General features: G+C 39.1%; 1 protein-coding gene and 2 long non-coding RNA genes across 17 annotated transcripts in view; 2 read left to right on the top strand and 1 right to left on the bottom strand.

Annotated features, from left to right (window-relative positions):
• LOC127342228 (uncharacterized) overlaps positions 1 to 22,860 on the bottom strand; it is a 43,533-nt gene that overhangs the window by 872 nt on the left and 19,801 nt on the right. For all 8 annotated transcript variants that reach the window (XR_007876406.1, XR_007876407.1, XR_007876405.1 and 5 more), the window contains one exon: positions 353 to 724. This is a non-coding gene — a long non-coding RNA (uncharacterized lncRNA). The remainder of the gene's footprint in view (positions 1 to 352; positions 725 to 22,860) is intronic.
• LOC139829821 (uncharacterized) lies at positions 6,817 to 8,689 on the top strand. 3 transcript variants are annotated; one of them, XR_011754084.1, is made up of 3 exons: positions 6,817 to 7,766; positions 8,142 to 8,274; positions 8,457 to 8,689. XR_011754084.1 is itself a non-coding variant. In XM_051368182.2 (3 exons), exons 1-3 carry the CDS (start codon positions 7,239 to 7,241, stop codon positions 8,469 to 8,471), a joined length of 621 nt encoding a protein of 206 aa, XP_051224142.2. In that variant the 5' UTR covers positions 6,817 to 7,238; the 3' UTR covers positions 8,472 to 8,687. The 3 variants fall into 3 exon arrangements, 2 of the variants coding, with proteins under 2 accessions (XP_051224142.2, XP_051224141.2); XM_051368182.2 differs by having other exon boundaries at positions 8,142 to 8,219; positions 8,457 to 8,687; XM_051368181.2 differs by having other exon boundaries at positions 8,142 to 8,231; positions 8,457 to 8,686.
• On the top strand, positions 8,777 to 17,992 carry LOC127342226 (uncharacterized). 6 transcript variants are annotated; one of them, XR_011755259.1, is made up of 9 exons: positions 8,777 to 10,939; positions 11,036 to 11,147; positions 11,250 to 11,392; positions 11,596 to 14,104; positions 14,740 to 14,955; positions 15,113 to 15,182; positions 15,688 to 15,810; positions 16,479 to 16,609; positions 17,666 to 17,992. It is a non-coding gene; the product is annotated as an uncharacterized lncRNA (long non-coding RNA). The 6 variants fall into 6 exon arrangements; XR_011755260.1 differs by lacking the exon at positions 15,688 to 15,810 and having other exon boundaries at positions 17,666 to 17,991; XR_011755261.1 differs by lacking the exons at positions 14,740 to 14,955; positions 15,113 to 15,182; positions 15,688 to 15,810; positions 16,479 to 16,609; positions 17,666 to 17,992 and having other exon boundaries at positions 10,736 to 10,939; positions 11,596 to 12,131; positions 12,209 to 13,019.

The following is a 22,860-nucleotide window of genomic DNA, read 5'->3' as shown; positions in this document are numbered from 1 at the left end:
TTTGAAATGTGCACTATTCACTATTCTCATATACACATATTTGTCATTTTTGTGTAGCCTAAAGTACTAAGAATTTATATTGAGATTTTGCATGTTTATAGATTCCATCATTGGCCACACCTAGGATTTTTTTTCATATTTTTTTGAAACTTTAAAATATGATTTTAGATTTTTTGAAAATAAAGAGCTACATGTAGCTCGACCTCCATTTATCCACTCTCCTATACCCAACCTAAATTCAGATTTCTCTTATTTCTCTTCATAAAGACATAAACAATACCCAAGCACCATAGCTCAATGAAAAGCAACCGTCATATGTAATTTCTTAACGACTGGAAGAACAAGCAAAAACCTGATGGGCTGCTGGTGCTGGTACGTGGATACGACTCTCTTGGACTTGGGAGAGGTGGAGGGCCAGAGGAAGCTACTTGACCTCCTTATGGCAAAGCAGAACTGAAAAAATGTCGTAAGCTATTTCCTACCAATGAACCAAGCATAAATACAATCTATTGAGACCTTCAGTATATTTCTCTCACTGAAACCATATAAGGATGCAAGGTCATACATGCTTATTGAAAGCACAACAACTACCAGAAAATATAGCACAGATCAAGAATTCAATATAATAGTATTCCTCCTCACGCTTGACTCCATGTGCATCCACCTTATATCAAGGTTATTAACTCCACGTGGCCTCTTTTACTGAAAGATGCTCTGCTATGACCTGTAGTAAAAAAAGTATGTGAGGCAAATAATTAGTATGAGCATATTACGTTTGATCTATGGTGAACAAGTATTCCATATAGTAGGTCAGAAGAATTTATGTTCACTTATTTTCATGGAACATTGATACGTCTCCAACGTATCTATAATTTCTGATGTTCCATGCTTGTTTTATGACAATACCAACATGTTTTGCAGCAGGGGGCCCACACCATAAGGCGGCGCGGGTGGCCCCCTGGGCGCGCCAGCCTATGGTGTGGGGGCCCCAGCCGCCTCCTTGCGCCGCCTCTCCGCCTATATATTCGTCCCTGACCTAAAAACATCGACAAGTTCAACGGAAACAGAGAAAACCATCCAGAGCCGCCGTCATCGCGAAAGTCCAATTCGGGGGACAGAAGTCGCTGTTCCGGCACCCTGCCGGGACGGGGAATTGCCCCCGGAGCCGTCTCCACCACCGTCTCCACCGCCATCTTCACCGCCATCGCTGCCTCCATGATGAGGAGGGAGTAATTCACCCCCGGGGCTGAGGGCTCCGCTGTAGCTATGTGGTTCATCTCTCTCTCTATGTGATCTAGTTGAATATCATCTATGTGCTACTCTAGTGATGTTATTAAAGTAGTCTATTCCTCCTCCATGATGTAATGTTGGCAGTGTGTGCATCATGAAGTACTTGGTTTATGCTATGATTGTGATCTCTTGTAGATTATGAAGTTAACTATTACTATGATGGTTTTGATGCGATCTATTCCTCCTTTCATAGTGTGAAGGTTACGGTGTGCATGCTATGTTAGTACTTGGTTTGGTGGCGTTGATCTATCTTGCACTCTAAGGTTATTTAAATATGAACATTGAATATTGTGGAGCTTGTTAACTCCAGCATTGAGGGTTCGTGTAATCCTACATAATGGTGTTCATCATCCAACAAGAGGGTGTAGAGTAGTCCTATTATGTGATCATTGTTGAGAGTGTCCACTAGTGAAAGCAGGATCCCTGGGCCTTGCTTCCAAACATCGAATCTCCGTTTGTTTACTGTTTTGTTGAATGTTTACTCGCTGCCATATTTTATTCAGATTGCTATTATCACTCATACTCATCCATATTACTTGTATCTCACTATCTCTTCGCCGAACTAGTGCACCTATTGTATTAGGTGTGTTGGGGACACAAGAGACTTCTTGCTTTGTGGTTGCAGGGTTGCTTGAGAGGGATATCTTTGACCTCTTCCTCCCTGAGATCGATAAACCTTGGGTGATCCACTTAAGGGAAACTTGCTGCTGTTCTACAAACCTCTGCTCTTGGAGGCCCAACACTGTCTACAAGAATAGAAGCTCCCGTAGACATCAAGCTATTTTCTGGCGCCGTTGCCGGGGAGGAAAGGTAAAAGGCACTCATACTCCGGTTCCAGGTAACAGTACTTTTCTGGCGCCATTGTGTTTGTGCTCGAAGCTATTTCCTTTAGATCCTGCAATTGCAACTTTTTGTTTCTTGTTTACACTAGTTAGGCATAATGGAAAACAACAAAAAAATTGGTGAGCTTTTTAATCTTTTTCCTGATTTAGAATTGTTTGATGCGAAAATTAAAAAACCTATGGAACCTTATTTGCATGCTAGTAGCGATGTTATTAGTATGAACGCAATTACTGCTAATGCTATGGATAAGTCTAAGCTTGGGGAAGCTAGTTTATGTAAAAATAATCTTTTTTGCTCCTCAGTTTTGGAAGAAATATTTTGCTCTGATAATGCTTTATCTCCCATATGCGATAACTCTAATGATGCTTCTGATATTTTAAATCCACCTGCTGAAAGTATTCCGTATAAAATACCTATGAAAATTATTGAACGTGTTATGGATAACCACTATAAAGGGGATGGAACTGTCCATCCTAAAGATCATTTACTGTTTTTGCATGAATTATGCGAGTTATTCAAGTGTGCAGGTATCTCTATGGATGAAGTGAGGAAGAAGCTATTCTCTGTTTCGCTGTCTGGTAAAGCGGCGCATTGGTATAAATTGTTGGAGAATAGTCATTCTCTTGGTTGGGAGGAAATTGCATCTCTCTTTTATTCTAAATTTTATCCTCCTCATGAAGTGCATACTGATAGGAATTATATTTATAACTTTTATCCTCGTGATGGAGAGAGTATTTCTCAAGCGTGGGGGAGATTGAAGTCACTAATTCTCAAATGTCCCATTCATGAGCTCCCCCGTAATGTTATTGTTAACAATTTTTATGCGAGACTTTCAGGGCAACACAAGGACTATCTGGATGCCTGTTCGGAAGGATCTTTCACAAGCAAGGAGATTGAAGCTAGATGGGATCTTCTTGATCGGATTGAGGACAACGCTGAAGGATGGGAGAACAATGAAGGTAAAGAGTCAGGTATAAATTATGATTATGAATGCATTGAAGCTTTTATGGATACCGATAAATTTCGAAATATGAGTGCTACTTATGGTCTTGACTCTCAAGTTACTGTAAATCTTTATAAAGCCTTTGCTTCTCATTTTGAATTGCCTAAAAAGAATTTTGATAAGTATCATGAACCTTTTAAAGAGGCTTGCATGAAGAATGAAACTGTTGTTAATTATTGCAATAAGCATGCTCAAACTCCTAAGAATGCTATTTCCTATAAGCATGTTAATTTTTGTGGAATGCATAGACCTTGTGGAATTAATCAAGTCAAAGATGAATATTGCATCCATCATATTAATGAAAAAACTAGAAAGTGGCTTAGGGCTCTAGATGATCTTGGTAAAAAAGTTTGTGCCCTCTATCCTTTTATTTGTGAAGTTTGCCATGAAGTGGGTCATTTTAATTTTCAATGCTCCTCCAATGATAATTTGAACCCAATGAGTGCTGCAAATTTGTATTGTGATGATGAAATTACTCCTAATCAGCATGATGAACTTACTTTATTTTTGGGGTGTGAAGAACTGTCGAGAAAAATCTCTTTGATACATATGAGTGATCTTGATATTGATGATGTCCTGCATGGGTGTTTTTCTTATTGCATTGATAATAGCCATACAAATACTTACATACAAAATATTTTAGAAGATGACACCTTGCCAAAATATGATAGGACCGCCATGTGTTTTGAACTAATTAATGAAAAGGAGGAATCCTCCCAAGTTTCTTCTATTGTTTCTAAAAGTAAATCAGATTATGCGGACAAGCCACCCTTCAAGCCTCTTCCTCCTAAAGAAGGAAATGAGGAGAAGGAAGAGAAGAAGAAGAAGAAGGGAACGAAGAAGAAGAAGAGGAAGAAGAAGGAGAATAAAAAGAAAGAGGTAACGGCGTATCCCCGCGTGAATGAGATAACGCTAAGTAACCGTAAGTATGTTGCTCCTAATGATTATTGTGATAATGAATCTAAATATGATGATCTTCCTATGCCCTTTACATACATTAGAGATCATGATTTGAATGAGCACACTACTTTTGATATTGCAAATCTCTGGGAAACTAATTCTGAAAATGATTATGATAATAATTGCCATAGTGTCAGTGCTATCCATGCTTCCTCCCATAATGATATAGAAAGCTCTAAGCTTGGGGAATAGGTGTTTGAAAATCCTTTTGCTACTGATCATTATGTGTTTGATACATCTCCTTCTAATAACAACGATGGTATGGTCATAGATAAACCGACTGTGAAAGATAACTATTCTATTTCTTATGATGACACTGTGCCTCCGATCTTTGATGATTATTATAAAGAATGCTATGATATAGGTTATAACTACCCTTATGAAACTTGTCATAGTCATGGTTGGATTACCAAAAATAATTCTTTTAATATGCAACTTGTTTACCATGTTCAAATTCTTGATAATAATCTTGCTCCAATTACTATTAATGAGAATAACTCTTCTTATGCCAAACTTAATGATACTTCTATTCATATGAACCATGATAAGAATGTTTTAAGTGATGGGTATATTGTGGATTTCATCAATGATGCTACTGAAAGTTATTATGAGAGAGGGAAATATGGTTGTATGCATCTTAATAATATTAAGTTTCCCCTCTTTGTGTTGAGAATCTTGAAGTTACTCGTGTTTTATCCTCTTATGCTTGTCACTTTGTTCTTCATGAATTCATTTGTGTATAAGATTCCTCTTCATAGGAAGCATGTTAGACTTAAATTTGCTTTGAATTTGCCTCTTGAAGCTCTCTTTTGCTTCGAATACTATTTCCTGCGAGTGGATCATTAAAACTGCTGAGCCCATCTTAATGGCTATAAAGAAAGAACTTCTTGGGAGATAACCCATGTGTTATTTTGCTACAGTATTTTGTTTTATATTTGTGTCTTGGAAGTTGTTTACTACTGTATCAACCTCTCCTTATCTTAGTTTTGTGTTTTGTTGTGCCAAGTGAAGCCTCTAATCGAAGGTTGATACTAGATTTGGATTTCTGCGCAGAAACAGATTTCTATCTGTCACGAATCTGGGCTCTTTTCTCTATAGAAAAATCAGAAAAATATGCCAATTTATGTGCGTGTTCCTCAGATATGTACGCAACTTTCATTAGTTTTGAGTTTTCTGATCTGAGCAACGGAAGTATTTATTAAAAATTAGTCTTTACGGACTGTTCTGTTTTGACAGATTCTGCCTTTTATTTCGCATTGCTTCTTTCGCTGTGTTGGGTGGATTTCTTTGTTCCATTACCTTCCAGTAGCTTTGAGCAATGTCCAGAAGTGTTAAGAATGATTGTGTCACCTCTGAACATGTGAGTTTTTGATTATGTACTAACCCCTCTAATGAAATTTATGAGAAGTTTGGTGTGAAGGAAGTTTTCAAGGGTCAAGAGAGGAGGATGATATACTACGATCAAGAAGAGTGAAAAGTCTAAGCTTGGGGATGCCCCGGTGGTTCATCCCTGCATATTTCAAGAAGACTCAAGCGTCTAAGCTTGGGGATGCCCAAGGCATCCCCTTCTTCATCGACAAATTATCAGGTTCCTTCTCTTGAAACTATATTTTTATTCGGTCACATCTTATGTACTTTACTTGGAGCGTCTGTCTGTTTCTTGTTTTTGTTTTTGTTTGAATAAATGATTGTGTGGGAGAGAGACACGCTCCGCTGGTTCATATGAACACATGTGTTCTTAGTTTTTAATTTTCATGGCGAAGGTTGAAACTGCTTCGTTAATTGTTATATGGTTGGAAACGGAAATGCTACATGTAGAAATTGGTGTGATATCTTGAATAATGTGATACTTGGCAATTGTTGTGCTCATGTTTAAGCTCTTGTGTAGCACCCTACCTTTTAATAAAGGCAAGATACGTGTGTATAGTGCTATTCCCGGGATCACTGATAGCACACACATTACAAAATATAGTAATCATTGCAATAGTATCAGATTACTACATCGTTGATCCAGAGGGTACAATAAAACCTTACAAATTGCATAGTCACATGGACTAGCTCAGAATAAACACAGCGGAAAGTAAATCATCAATGAGCCTTCATCTTCTTCATGTGCCACAGGCAGTCATGTTGGAATGTAGACTCGAGATCCTACCACGTACTTCTCCTCAGAAAATCCTGCACGTTTGAATATGCAGCCCCACGAATGGAGGTCAGTACAATGATGTACTGGCAAATGACACTTATATGGTGGCAGTTTTGGGCTTATCTATCTACATGATATTTGGCAAGTGGAGTTCAGGCAAATTTGCATAAAGCCAATTTTATCCTACACTTTTATTTCAAAACAAAACATTTTACAAAACTCACTATGATGTCATAAATAGTATCATGGTTACATCTCCCATGTACTATCCGACAGTTGCTACTCAAATTTTAACTCATTTCAGAAAAGGTGATGAGATTCTTCCGTACATTCCCTGCCTAGAAAGCTCAAATTGTCCATAACCGGGGACACGGCTAAGATCTTAGGTTTAACTCTCGAGAGGTCGCGCTCTTTACCCACAATTCGCAACCAAGCCTTTTTGCCAAAATTCTTCATTTCTTCTATAAATGTCCCTAGACTACCCGGCCATCCAGAGGTCTGAAAGGGGCAAATGGATCAGCACCGTTCGTTCCACCTGCGCCAGTAATTTTGGTTCCCCGCTTTTCACCTCAACCGTTCAATACGGTAAATGTTTTTTCACCAGTTGCTTCAGGTTCTTGGTGCATGGCAACTGGGCCAGAGCGCGTGCGGGACCTTCAGGCAGAGATAGCGGAGGCAGCTCATTCCCGTCGGTCTTCTCCTATCCATGTGATGCACCGGTGAAAACCTAGCGCCCCAATCCCCCGTCTCGTCTCCTCCTCCAATCCCCTCGCCTCACGCCGCTCCTCCAATCCCCCGCGTCGTCCCTCGCCGCCTCGCCTCCTCCCCGAATCCACTCCTACTCTCCTCCTCCCCCAACCTGATGGCGGCAGCAGGTCGGCGAACGTGGTCAGTGGATGGAGGAGCGAGGCAGGAGACGGGCCGGCGCGGGCGGAGACGCGATGGCGATGGCCGGAAGCTGGCGTGGCCGGAGATGGCCCAGCGCGGGGCGGATCCATGGCGGCGACGACCGGAGGCGACGGGCGCGGCCGGAACCGGGCCGGCGCGGGGCGGATGCCGGCGGCGGGGAGCGGCGACCTCCTGTGTGGTGGTGGAGAGGAGCATGGGCAGCTGAGTCGGCTCTCTGTGCCAGCACAGCCGCCGCACGCCGGTGCGGAGAACCGCTGGGGCAGATCTCGGCGGCGGCACCGACAAGCCCATCTTTATACAACGGGCAGTGCGTCGGCCTCTTCTCCTCCAAGATGCTGCTGCCGCCGGTATGGACGGCCGCCACGCGCCACTCCGGCTCCTCGGCCGCGTCCTCCGATGGGGAAGAAGAGAGCATGGCCTCGTGGGGGATCACTGAGGATTCCGGCAACGACCTGTCTCTGTACAACCGGCCGCGCGTCGGCCTCTTCTCCGCCAAAAGCCTGCCTGTATGAACAACCGCCTCGGATCCTCGACCGCCGCTCCGTGGTGCGACCCGTGGCCGCCTTTGCCAGGAAGTGCTCCCGTCTTCAAGATCCTCCCCGGGGACTACAACTGGTATGCAAGGATGCTTCTCTAGCTTTCTGCTGGATATTTTGCTCTGAAAATTAGCGATAACTCAATTCTGTTGGCTAATATTTCCATGTGTATACATTCTTCATAATTAGATGTTTGTATAGATGCTCAGTTCTTATGACAAAATTAAGAATCTACTTTATCCAGGAACGCCTGGACATTTGGGCAGTAGACATACTTGAGATAATCGACCTAACTTTCTGCAGTAAAATAAAATAAGCTGTTCCGATTGCAAGACATCATTGCTAAATTGTGGACAGTGTGACTCTACTTTCGTTTATAAACGTGCACATATTTTGGACTGCTTTTTTTATGAAATTCTCATGGTGCATCTGCCTAAATTGGTTTCTTTTCCAGGTTATACTCTATTCAGGAGCCATTGTACATGCTTTGTGTTGGCTTTGGTGTTTCCAAATGAATGTTGTTGGAAGTCATGTAAGATTAATGGTACTGAATTGTCATATTAATAAGTATTGATGAACTGGGCTAGGTAATGAGAAGAAAACAAGTTGCTGATCTGTTTTTGCAAAACTGTAGTTATATAGCTTTTGTTCATAGATTTCAGTGCTGTAAATAAATACAACCTTTCAGCTCATATGCCGATTTGTAGGATTGTACAGGTCATTGTGTTCATGTTGATGAAACTGTGAACGGTTTTATTCTTATTTGCAGGCAACAATCACATGATTGAAAACTTGATTGGTTAATTAGGACATGGTTAATTATTTCTGCATCTTTCTTTCTTGAAAGATGTAATTTTTGCGGTGTTCAAAGGTACAATTTTCTATTCAATATTTACTTATTTCATAGACTATGTTATTTGAAATTTTCATGGTTTTGTGATTTGATTGTGAACGAGATTAATCTAACATATGTATCCTTTTAAGTTATGCTCATTCAAGTGATTCCTTGGTATTTTATTTTACTGCAGAAAGTTAGGTCGATTATCTCAAGTATGTCTACTGCCCAAATGTCCAGGCGGCTAGGTAATGAGAAGAAAACAAGTTGCTGATCTGTTTTTGCAAAACTGTAGTTATATAGCTTTTGTTCATAGATTTCAGTGCTGTAAATAAATACAACCTTTCAGCTCATATGCCGATTTGTAGGATTGTACAGGTCATTGTGTTCATGTTGATGAAACTGTGAACGGTTTTATTCTTATTTGCAGGCAACAATCACATGATTGAAAACTTGATTGGTTAATTAGGACATGGTTAATTATTTCTGCATCTTTCTTTCTTGAAAGATGTAATTTTTGCGGTGTTCAAAGGTACAATTTTCTATTCAATATTTACTTATTTCATAGACTATGTTATTTGAAATTTTCATGGTTTTGTGATTTGATTGTGAACGAGATTAATCTAACATATGTATCCTTTTAAGTTATGCTCATTCAAGTGATTCCTTGGTATTTTATTTGTCGTATCCCCGCTTCGGGTCGACGCCGCCGTCGCGGCTCCTCCACACCATGGCCGACGTATGCTCGGCGGCGGCCTCCGACGAAACCCTAGCTGGGAGTGTTCCCAGCCGAGGAAGACCGAAGACCAAGCCACGACGGGGGAAGGTACGGCCTCCAGCACCCTCAATGCCTCAGCCCCCCATCGTAAGTTCTCCTTTTCGATTGCTCCTTCTCCTCCTCCAACCTCTATATATGTAAACAGTGGAATGTGCATGATTTTTTTTATAACGAAAATGGTCCAGATATGATATTTCGAATGTGCATGATTTTTTTTATGACGAAAATGGTCCAGATCTGATATTTCTTGGTTGCTTATTTGTGATCTCTCCTTGCTGATAGAATGGTACTAACGAGAATGGTCCAGATCACTAAATATGCTTGTTCATATGTGCTTTCTAAAGTTTGCTGGTTCATATTTCTTAGCATTTAAAAGTTACCCGGTTACAAGCATTTTGAAAGGCCCAGGAACTACTCTTCGTGGGATATGCTACTACATTAAGTGCAGGGCATTTCTACAGAATGTTCAGTAGCAATTGGTGGTGGAATGAAGAATCTAATCTGGCCGTTGGTACATGATCCAATAATAGGAGAAATTTTCAGATTTTTACAACTTGGTCATGCTTTCAGATTTTTTCAACTTGGTCATGCTTTCACCTGATATGTCCCCGGCTAAAGGCCTACATGGCATGTTACAGATAAACAACAAAATAAATGTATATGAAGATAGAAATTCATCCCTGACCAAGAAGATTATTCAATGCATAGAAGTGTTAAGCATCAATGATTCTATTCCTGCATTATGTTTATCCTTCACTTAAAACCCTTGCCTGATTGTATTTATTGACCAAGAAGAAAGCACATACCAGCATTTTCAGCATCAGAAGCTTCTTCTTCATCACTTTCAGCTGATTCTACTTCATTTTCTTCAGGCAAACTCTCATCCAATGGTTCTCCTACATAATTTCCTTTATTTTTCCTATGCCAGTTAATTATATTGTCAGTTTTTTGGTCATAATTTCCAGCCACATAGTCTACTATAGTTTACACTTTCACTCCCCTTCGGATGCTAATTCAACCCCGACCATCGCTTAGCGGTTTGATGATGGTGTGAACATGTAGACATAACAACATAGCGTTGTATAAATCGTTATAGCCTCATTCTAATATTCCATTGCCTCTATTTTAGATATTGGTGAATTATCCATGATTATTAAAATAAATAGTACACCTGGATATGGATGCTATTTGGATGCCAAGTGACATGGTTTGAATGGGGCAAGATAGGTGCATGGTATCATGAAGAGGCCATGCTTTTGTGTGGGGTAAGATTTGAGTTGATCATGGCTGTTGCTGTTGAATATTAATTTTAATTGCACTTGATGGGTCTGCAATAAGTTTGTTTTCGCTGAGGGGATTAGTTACTCGAAGCACTGATACTTTTAATTTTGTGTGCATTGTCGTAGATTTATGTGATAGACAATGGATGGAAATGCGCCAAAAAGAAGCACTACTCCTTGATGTTTGTGGTTTTTGTGGGTTTCAGTTGGTCAAGGATGTAAGCTAGCCCAGCCGGCTGAAGATTGTTCTCAGCCTTGCGCACGTTGTAAGACACTTGCACACCGAGATGCAGCCTCCGGTTGTCGTCGACGTAATGATGTCCAGTTCGGTCTACCTCGCTGGATATTTCACACCAAAGGTAGCTGTATTGCTGGTTGTAACATGGCTTCTTTAGTGCAATAGGCATCAAAATGTTCTAATTATGTAGTACCTGAGATGAGTTTTGGTATCACAGATAATCGACTTTGTGAGGTGGAGAGTTCTCTCCAAACTACAACTCGGAGAGTCGGCGGCGGCAGATGGGTACTTCAGCTGCCTGGGCGGCAAGGAGAACCAGGCCTTACCAGGTTCTTGATGCCACCCATGTATTTGTTTTAAATCTTGGTGATAAGTCACTCCTGTAATGCATCCTTCTCGAACCTTGATTATAGTATGATACTTGCTTTCAGTATAGTGATATCTGGCCATTGGTTGTGGTGGCGAACAACGGTGGCTTTCTGGCGGCGGCAACGGGTGCATTTCGATGGCAGTGTTTAAGTAATTAATGTGGTGGCTTCCTGATTATGTTAATTGGGCCATGTGTGCTCTGTTGGTAATATTTTTAGTAGTGCTGCTCACATACTGGTTTTTAAACATCACTTTATGGTATTCAAAATATAAATAGTGATCATGAAGATATCAATAGCAAATGTATCAAGGAAACTTAGTTTATATACTTTAGTTTATAATATATTTTGGATCATTTGTGGGGGAGTAGTACCTGACTGTTAATGCTTGATTGTGCTTACTATGCAGATGCCTATGGTCGATGATACTTTGTGTTTTGGTTGCAGCTTAGTGTCGGGTTTGCTTTGGCACAGAGAGTGCTTCCAATTCAACTCCTATGTTTGATGATCTAAGGTGAGCCCTGTCAATCATTCCATTGTTGAATCTATGCATTCAAAACAAGGCCTTTCATATGTTAGTTAATTCTTGCTTTCCATTTTATATTTATATAGTTTGTAACTTCATCTATACCGGCGGAAAATTTCAGACGTGCAAGTGAGACGTTCAAGTGTGCAGCTATAAGAATAAAGTAGAACCAATGTTTTATTCTTGCTAACCTGGCTGCCGCTATTACCTGTTTGGTTGCTTGGCTTGGTGGAATTTTATGCCCCATTTCCTATTAGCTTCCTTAAATCCTAAATGTTTCCATAGTTCAAAGTTAGGAATAAACATTGACGCTTGGCCTATGTTACTGCCCTATGCTATAATTTCTATTAGATTTGTATCTTCTCTAATGCCATGTTTCTGCAGTTCCGTCTGCGGTTAAGCCCTGCTATTGCTCCATGGTAAATCCTAAATTAAATCTACATGTGGTAGTTTAGATTCTACGACAAACAATCCTCTGTTTTCTGTTTGGACGCAGGTTCTTAGCTGGTTGCCATTTGCTGTGAGGTGTGCATCCAGTCCTCTACATAGCAGGTCTATGCACTAAACTGAAGAAGCTTGGGTTTTCGGTTCTTTGTTCATTGCTTTGAGGCGACATATCCAAGCCTCTTACATGTACAACACTCCCTATGTTTCTTAGTGCATATAGGTACTTGTGAACATAGTTTAACTATTATGCTTCTTGGAGAGAGCTTTAAAAAAAATCATGGTTGATTGTTGAACACAGTTTAGACCGTTAGACCTTTTTCCCTTATATTCTATTCTGGATATTAGCTGTTAGGTAAATTAGTACAATAAGTTATTTTGGCTTCCATCGATTTTTCTTCTAATTGCTCCTTTTCTGAATTGACAACTTAATTAACTTAAATTTGCCTTTTTCCAGTGTTGTTTTAACATTTCCAATCAGGTCATACTTCATGGCAGACCATAATAATTAGATCCATTTCTCATGCTTTGAACATATCGCAAATCCAGTAGCAGTTGTATGTTTCAATTCGACAAAAGAGTCGATTTGCTCCTTTTATCATCACCATAGCTGAGCATTTATTCATCTCTCAAATATTTTCTGCTAATACAACATACTGTCGTCTTCAGTTCGTCTTTCCAAATCCTGTATGATATATGGCATACCCTAATGCACATACGATTTAGCTTCTTAGCTTGAGTTTGTCTTTCCAAATCCACTTCAGCAAGATTTTTTTACGGTAATCTGCAATATTGTATATGTCATAACTTATCCACTAAATTAAGAATTCAGTAATACCCTGATGCATATACGATTTAGCTTTCTTAGCTTGAGTTTGTCTTTTCAAATCCACTCCAGCAAGATTTTTTCCACTGATCTGCAGTATTGTATATATATCACAACTTCCCCACTAAATTAACAATTCAGTAATCTCAAATAGTATTAGTGTCACCTCTCTGAACATAGTTAGCTGGATTCATCTTGCAGATGGACTTCCCATCTTAGATGATTTATCAAATTTACTGACTCTAATATGCAATATTTTACCATCATATAGTAGGAGTATCTTTTCTGCAACTGGAAAAAGGTTCCTGTAATTTATGTAGATGTTCTGCAACATATAGCACGAGGTACTTGTGGAATTTGATTTCTTTAGATCATTTTACTGTTTTTTACCTAGACCTGGGCAGGGTCATTGTTCGTAGTTGTACTTGAAAGGTAGGAGTTCAATGTCGTGTGTGAATTCGAACTGTCATTTATTAGAAAACCGTGGTAATCTTGATGGAGAAACTATTCCCACCCAAGTTATTACTATTTTGTTTTCTGCAAATTAAAATTTAGGGCTCGAAATAGTCTTGATGAGGCCAAGATTTTGGTCTCTGTAGACGGCCTTTTGAATAAAGTTATTTTTTCGAGCGTTAGAAACTATTGCCACCCAAATTATTTCAAAAGCCTTATCGCCTGCACTTGGAATGTTCAAAACATGGGGGCTGACATTTTCCCATATGAGGCAACAATGCAGAAGTTACATGATCGTGCTCAGTCCATCTTTTGAAGAAACCCAGTGCAGGCATCAGGCTCTTAGAGGATTATATGGTTCTGTGGTTCATGTCTCTAAAAAATTCTTATAATCTCTTTATGGTTTGTGGTTCAAATAGACCACATGCAGCGGTTTCTTCCGTTGTGCAATCTTTTCAGCTGAAGAGATCTTACTAGAACAATCTCTTTATGTGTTGGACATTGTCTACTGACCGTATGAGAAGGTCGTGAGGATTCCTATTGGAGCATGGCCTAAGCTGGTTGACGAATGGGCATGATAAGAAGCTGCTTTAAGTAAGCGGAGACTTGTGTTGCCCCAGACCAAGCTCAAGGACAGGGTTAGAGTTGAAATGAGGTTACCTTCACAGGGTAATTTATCATGTTGGCCACTGCCTCTTGAGTTTTTACATAATGGGACCATCTGGTAGTAATTTATGTTGTAACTATGAGTTTTTATGCAATAAATTCAAGTTTGAATTGAATAATTATGCCAGTGACGCAGCAGGTCATTTGTTGTTTCATAAGAGTTTCGACCTGATCTGATCACCTGACTGTTTTATCCAATGTTGTTGCTTGCCACAATATTCGCTAAATTTACATAGAATGTACATATAAGTCCCACCATTTAGGTTCTGTATTATGCTTATGATGGTTACAAAATTATTTTGCTTTTGCCTTTGCGCCGGGGCGCAACCGGTCATCTACATGTATGAATATATGTCCTATGATTGTTTTACCGATTTTATTTGCTCTGTATAATTCATTTATAATATTATATTAGTACACTGAAATAAAAGTACTGCAAGGAGATTAAGAAAATCTTAATTTGTAGTTAATGCAAACCTTTGCCATGATTGTCCTTCATCTTGGTACTTATTTATTTGGCATCCTAATCAAGTGTTCTAGCTCTATTATTGTTGTCACAGACTCCCAGTGCATGTAATAAAGTGGTCCATGAGCAATTTTAGTTTTCATTCACCGAAGCTCGGACGTTTGAAATGCAGGTTATAGGTCACTACAGGAAAGCCAATACCCACTCTAAAATTCATGCCACCTAATGTTACAGCGAGGTGTTGGTGGTGTCCCTGATGAGGGTAGCTTGCTTCCTTCTTTTCCGCAATCCATCTGGTCCAATGGGTTCCACGGTTCTGCCATTAAAGTTCATTTTTATTCTATGGCCACTGCAGACCATGCTGAAGTTCAGGAAGTTGTTGCATGAGGTGAGGCTGAGACCCTCTTGTTCTTATTTCGGTTTGATCTTTCCGTAGGATTCCTTACTACTTAATAGGAGGATATGAATTTGCATGCTACATTTTGAACTTTAAAGTAAACATAGTTGTTGCTTTTTTTAATTTTTATATTCATGTTGCATTTCAGAGGTTTGACCTATTGCATTTCAAAGATTTGATCTATTAAAAGTGGCGGTGAACAGGAGGTGGATAGTCATGTAAGTTTGAGGTGTATGTTGTATCCTCTGGATATTGTAGGGCACATTTGTTTCCTATTTAAAATATGACATTGTGGTCAGAAATAAGGGTGTATAGTTTGTAATATTAAATCTATCGCTACGTGTAGGTGAAAATAAATGACCACTGTATATGGTTGTCATCCTCCCTTAACTTAGGTTTGTCGATTTTGCATATGGCGTACTAGAAGTCAGATATGTGAATCCTCCATATTGAGATAGTGCAGCCCTCAAGTTTGCACTATTTTTTGAAACTGTCACTTTAAATGTTTTTGCATCTGGATTTATGTGATGATCTTCTGGTTGAAGGTGGGGAGAAGGGTGAAGAAAAAAGTATGAGATTCTCCCTATTTTTTATACGTTCTGTTTGTTGAACAAATTGCCATAGTGGTCAGGACCTGGGATATTTTAGAACAATAACTTCATACAGCTACCTAATGGAACATAATTACTTGAAGAGTTTACTTGGTTTAATTGAATAAATCAGGGGGTGGCGCATATATATCATTCAGGCTTAATCCTTTTGACGACTATTTACCGCGAGCAATCTGAAAGAATGAATGCCCGATAATCATCTGACAAGCCAATGCACCATGTCGCTCAATTACAGGTATTTTACTTGCGCAAAGGATATTTAAACTTAACATGTGGTAATTTTTTAGGTACAGATCAATATGATTGTTACCTATGATGAACCTAATGGCACCGTGTGTTGCCCAATAAAACCTGATTCGGTATAGTTATTTCCCATATGGATTTTGACTAGCTCATGAGTGTTATCATAAACCATGAGGTCTAAGAATGGTAGGAAGTAGGAATGGTGTAATATCCATATTAAAATAAACCAAGCTTGAGAAATATAACTTACAACAAGCCTTGATTTTTCTCTTAGTGAAGTTCATTCAATGACATTCTATTTCTCTTGGAATGCAGTAATTTGCTTCCAATATAACTTGTTTTGTTTGTAAGTGCAAGACTAACCAGTGATTCGGTGAACCATCGGTTGAAAGCAATGGTAGTCGGTAGATGTAGTCTTAGTATTATTAATATATGTTCATCTTAGTCACGATAAATTCCTGCTATGCCTGGAAACATTGTGATGTATGTCTAATTTTTTTAAATGGCTGCGGTGCTCAGACTCAAAAAATCGAGCCGAGTATACTTACAAAGAAAGTTTGTTCAACCAAAAATTTAGAAAGAAATTTCGTTCATCCTCTTCTCTTACATATATTTGATCATTTCCCTTCGGTTTATTGCTTCGTCTTCCTTGTTTTCCAGAGCTGAGGAGGACCTGTCAGGAGGTTGTGACGATGATGCCCTGGAGGAGGGATGGTGTTTGGTGGCAGAGGATGCTGGCAAGGCACAAGATTGCAGCAGATGAAGATGGCCTGGCGTTCAAACCTTGGGAAGTAAGTGACTATTGTTTCTTGTGCTTCTTAATGTTATCCTTTGTTTACCAAATTATCATGGAGAAACTTTGTTCTTCCTCTTTTACAGTTCATGTATTTTTTACTTCTTCCTACACCTAGCAGAGTTGCATTGTCTTCTAAATTTGTATATCTATTTCTGTGAAAATTTGCTACCAATCACGTTGTGATTCATCTTACTATATAGGTTCATCTTAGTCATGTCAAATTCCCGCTATGCCTGACATTGTGATGTATGTCTAATTTTCTATATGTATCTTGTAACAATTCGCGCCTCATTACATTGTGGTTCATCTTAGTATTATTAGTATACATGTATCTTACCAAAGAAATAGTGCGATCTTGATCTTAGTTCTCTCAAACTCCATCAATTTCTTTGCTATTGCCCTTATTTCTGTACTATTTTCGTGCTAGAAGAGCACTTGTATGCGTTTATAGGGGTGATGTTCCAACCAAATGCATTATTGGGCATACCAATGATTGTGCAAAGGCAACCATGGAGCACGACAAGATTTTAGGATAGTGCCTGAACATGGAGACTTGACCTACTACCAATGTGTCATCATAATGCTTCTTTTATATCCATATAATTTTAATGTACGGACTACTTTTCATACAAGATTCCTATGGTCAAATTAGTAATGCAGATATATGTGAGAACAATGTGTGCAATGCTGGTGAATGGTAAAATATCGGATGACTCAATGTTACCGATCAACGTGATGAGTCGTGGTTTTAAGCAATGTTATAAAAATGACAAGTAGTATTAATTATGGAATTAAATTTTAGCCTGACATGGGTATTTCCCCCAGTTGTCCAACGTGTAATCTTTATTTTTGATTGCAACATTTATAAGGTCATGGAGTTTGGGCATGTACCCTATGGTTTAACTATGTAGCTGCATCAGATAAACTAATTTTTTTGTTATGTCTTCCCTTATTTTGAAAAGAGACAGATGGTGTATTATGTACGATTTTGAAATTAACAACATATTTTCTTAGGATTCTAAAATGTTTAATCTGTTTTGTCCTCAATCAGGTGTCGGTTAAATCCTGTGGCGAGCAGCGGATGGCTAGAGGGAATGGAGGGAGCTGTAGCAGATGAAGGCGGAGGGATATGAAGATAGGTTAAGAGAAAGAGACTATAAGCCGTTAACGCAGATCACGGTGGGCATGGGCATCAGCCGATAATAGTGGTGAGAATTGTTTAAGTGGGGCAAATATTTGTAATAGTTTCTTGTTCCGTGGTATCGGTTAAGAGACTCAAAATCTTGAACCAAATTTTTGTGTCTTGGTACTCACAATCTTGAACCAAATTTTTGTGTCTTGGTATCTTATTTCAGCACCTCGATAGAATGGTATGTCCGTATGTGGACACTAAAGCAGTTATATTCTGGTCTAATTTTTAATACAAAAATAAGCTACACTTATGGTTTAAATTCTGAATTAATTTTGCCATTTGCGCGATAGCGCAACCGGTCATCTAGTCTTCATTAAGGCCAGGACAAGGTCACTACGAAGCTTTTCCTTAGTAGCCCCCCTACCTACCGGATCCGCCCGTACCCAGATTCCCCCCACTGGCGGTACCCTAGGCGAGGTTTCCCACTACATACTTAGCCAAGACAGAGCCCATATTGTATTGTGGTTGCACTGGAAGCTATCTAAAACATGGACGACATAATAATCTCTTTAATCCTGGGTGGCCATCCACAAGTGCACTCTCAGGCGATGACAACCACAATGTGGCCCCGAGTAGCCACTCAACATAATCCAAAACCACACCAATTCCACCCAGGCGTTTCATTAATGTTGTTAATTTTTAATTTCCAATGATCACAATCCAGAATAATCAAAACAGCATTGGCATTTTTGTTATTGCTAAGCATACTAAGGATACTAGCAATGGTTCAAGGGTGGCTACACACTACTAGGATCTAATAGGCATAGCATAATTTTTCGAAAACAAAAACCTACCATGCATACTAGTTTGAAAACACTAATGCATAATAAAAAGTAAGTAGGAAATGAGCGTCACTTGCCTTTTTGGTAGTCGAAGCGCGTTCACTTCTCTTAATCAAAATACGTGTCTCTCCGTACCACTATAACATAGAATATAGCACAACATAAACACACCATTCAACAACAACATATCAAACAAGACAACAATCGATAATCGCTCTATGGTACTAAGGTGTGGCATGAGGTTTGGCTTGCAGGATATGGCTGTGAGAGTGGATGGCAATTCACACGATTAGAAAGAGATGGATTATCCATGATATAACTGAAGAAGCTTTATGCTTTACAAAAGCATGAAAAGAAAACAGAACGCCTTATGTGAATTGAATCACGTAAGTGACAAATAGTGCAACAACAATACTACTGAATAAGTGTGACAACAATTACTCAATAGTATGAATTACACATAGGCTTGGGTATGGACCAATGACATATGAAAGTACTCAATTTACTCATTTGTAAGTTGAATAGTTTTAAACCAAGTCAAGGGAGTGAATGAAAATGAATTTTGATAGACACAATATTGGTTCAAGGTAAAGTGTCTAGTGGTATCGGTGAGTGGATGTGATCATGAGTTTCACCTTCACAAAAGAACCATGTTGAGAAAGAATATAGAAAACAATAATGGATATATACTCAAATTCTCATGTTTGAATTTGAATATTTGCAAAACGATTCAAATATTTTGGACGGTGGTGCTATTGGATGAAGTTCTGTAAAATAGGCTCATGCAATTGACATAGTGTGACAACACTTATCAGAGTAGCACGAGGTCACACCTAGCATTGGATATGAACTAATGATATATTGAACTACTCAAATCACTCATTTGAAAATTGAATAGTTTGAACTAAGTGGAAGGATTTGAATGGCATGAATGATATTGGGATTTGGTTCGCGGAGCTGGGGTAGAGTATCTCCACCCTACTAAATCAAGGTAAAAATCTAACCTAGGACATGTCGGACTTTACTCAAATAACTCAATTGTTATTTGAATAACATGAGCTAGACAACCAGGGGTAAGCTATGCATTATCTTTGAACATGATAAAGAATTATAACTGGTCCTGGATGATGGGTATGAGCATAAGGATCAATTTGGCTAAAGGAACTATGTTGAAGCCAATCATAGGACTGCACTTTTCGCGAAAAGTCAATAGAGAAAGTTTTCCGGATGGAAGAACTTTCTACACGGAAGTTGTAGAGAATTCCATTACAAGCGTATCGCCAAAAGAATCACTCGGAAAAAGTTTGTAGGATTTATTTCATAGACGATGTTGCGGAACAAAGGGGTACCGCGAAAATAAAGTGGGCGAAACTACCACGCAACATGTCTAACATGATCTACGTGATTTGCTGATTCCAACGGTATATGGTTTGTCGAAATCCGACGGATAGAACTTAAGATATAAATTTTACAAAACTAGACATAAGTGGTCGCAGTTCTAATGGTATACGAAAAGTTGTCCGAACAAGTTGCTCGGATGGAAAAACTTCGTATACGAAAGTTGTAACTTAACGGAAGAACTAATATTCTAAACAGGGGTGTAGATCTAAGGAAATAAAATTGCGAAATTACTAAAGACAATCTACGTAAAAAGAGCGAAAATAGATTTTTTACCGGGCGAGGGATGCGGTCGAGTCGCATCGTTTCCCAAATAGCGTTGCGTCGCAATTAGCTGCGTCGTGAAACAGCTGCGTCGCTCGCTCCAGGAAGACGCTTTGCGCGAGGAGAGAGAGGAGGCGCCGGCCTGATGTGCTTCGGGCTGGCCCTTGGAGGTCTTTATATAGGCTACACGCTCGGGAAATTTTGCTTGGAAAGGCGATGTGGGACTAAATACAAAAGGAAAAAGGGGCGGCGCGTGCGGGAGCTGGGTAGCGGCGGGCGAGCTGGGCCGGGGCAGCTGCGCGGGCGTCGCGCGCGCGTGGCGGCTGCTGGGCCGTTCGGCCGGGTGGGCCGTTTGGCCTGGCCGAACCTCTTTTTTTTTTAATTCCAGAAATTTTAAACATACTTTTGAACGATCTAAAATAATCAGAAAAATGCAAATAAGATACCGTTGGATTAGATTACGAAAAATTCTTCAATATGAGACTAAATTTGGAACAAAAATATAAAATTTATAAAACCAAAATTTGACATACATGTCTATGTGGCTATATTGCCCTTTTAGGGTTTAATGTTTTCTCAAATAAAATAGTTTTATAAGTTTCAAAACCTTCGAACGAAATATAGAATTGTTGGAAAATCTTTTCAAAACTAAGTTTTATGAAAACTCTATATTTTGCAAAACCCTTTTTAATATCCCTTTGTGAAAACATAATAACCATTATATACATTTGGCCTATATGTTTGATTTTGAAAATACTTTAAAACCAAAAGTCTTTGAAAACACTATTTTGGAATTAACTTGTAATTAAGTTTTAAAGAATTTAATTCTTTGTGAATTTTCAATCAAATTCAAACAATCAAGCATTTAATTTATTTTTATTTTACATTCCAAAATTTTGAAAATTCCGGGATGTGACATCTTGCATCATATACCTTGCACCTATTAGTGAAGAAATACATAGAGCTTGTTAAAATTTGGTTTGCATGAGTGGTTTCTCTAGAGTCTAGATATTTTCTAGTGAGGTGTTTGAACAACAAGGAAGACGATGTATAGTCTTATAATGTTTACAATATGTCTTTTATGTGAGTTTTGCTGTACTAGTTCGTGCTTGTGTTTGCTTCAAACAACCTTGCTAGCCTAAACCTTGTATCGAGAGGGAATACTTCTCATGCATCCAAATCCTTGAGCCAAACAACACTATGCCATTTGTGTCCACCATACCTACCTACTACATGGTATTTCCTGCCATTCCAAAGTAAATTGCTTGAGTGCTACCTTTAAACAATTCAAAATTTATCACCTCTGATTTGTGTCAATGTTTTATAGCTCATGAGGAAGTATGTGGTGTTTATCTTTCAATCTTGTTGGGCAACTTTCACCAATGGACTAGTGGCTTCATCCGCTTATCCAATAATCTTGCAAAAATAGCTGGCAATGGGATTCCCAGTCCCGAATTAATTAACAAAAATAGACACTCCTCCATGGTATGTGATTGTTGGACGGCACCCGAAGGATTCGGTTAGCCATGGCTTGTGTAAGCAAAGGTTGGGAGGAGTGTCATCATAATAAAACTAAAATAAAAAGGCACTCCTTCATGGTATGAGATTGTTGGCAGGCACCCGAGGATTCGGTTAGCCATGGTTTGTGAAAGAAAGGTTGGAAGGAGTGCCACCCAAAAATAAAATAAAATGGGAGCCGCTCTTTGAAGGTTTGCACGGCAAGGGGTTAGAGTACCCGCTACCATTCGTTGACAATAACATACACCTCTCAAAACTTTATTTTTATGCTCTCTTTATGTTTTCAAAATAAAAGCTCTAGCACAAATATAGCAATCGATGCTTTCCTCTTTGAAGGACCATTCTTTTACTTTTTATGTTGAGTCAGTTCACCTATTTCTCTCCATCTCAAGAAGCGAACACTTGTGTGAACTGTGCATTGATTCCTACATATTTGCATATTGCATTTGTTATGTTGCTTTGCATTGACAATTATCCATGAGATATACATGTTTCAAGTTGAAAGCAACAGCTGAAACTTAATCTTCCATTGTGTTGCTTCAATACCTTTACTAAGAATTTATTGCTTTATGAGTAACTCTTATGCAAGACTTATTGATGCTTGTCTTGAAAGTACTATTCATGAAAAGTCTTTGCTATATGATTCAATTGTTTACTCATTACATTTACATTGTTTCGAATCGCTGCATTCATCTCATATGCTTTACAATGGTATGATTATGTTGGTAGCATGTCACCTCAGAAATTATCTTTTATCGTTTACCTACTCGAGGACGAGTAGGAACTAAGCTTGGGGATGCTGATACGTCTCCAACGTATCTATAATTTCTGATGTTCCATGCTTGTTTTATGACAATACCAACATGTTTTGTTCACACTTTATGTCATATTTATGCGTTTTCCGGAACTAACCTATTGACGAGATGCCGAAAGGCCAGTTGCTGTTTTCTGCTGTTTTTGGTTTCAGAAATCCTAGTAACGAAATATTTTCGGAATTGGACGAAATCAACACCGAAAGTCTTAGAATTCCCGGAAGCTTCCGGAACACCGAAGGAGAGTCGGAGGGGGGCAGCAGGGGGCCCACACCATAAG

The sequence above is a fragment of the Lolium perenne genome, chromosome 3 (genome assembly GCF_019359855.2).
Source record: "Lolium perenne isolate Kyuss_39 chromosome 3, Kyuss_2.0, whole genome shotgun sequence".
In the NCBI taxonomy this organism is placed as follows: domain Eukaryota; kingdom Viridiplantae; phylum Streptophyta; class Magnoliopsida; order Poales; family Poaceae; genus Lolium; species Lolium perenne.
The sequence above is the reverse complement of the archived record's forward strand: the minus strand, read 5'-3'. Positions and strand labels throughout refer to the sequence as shown.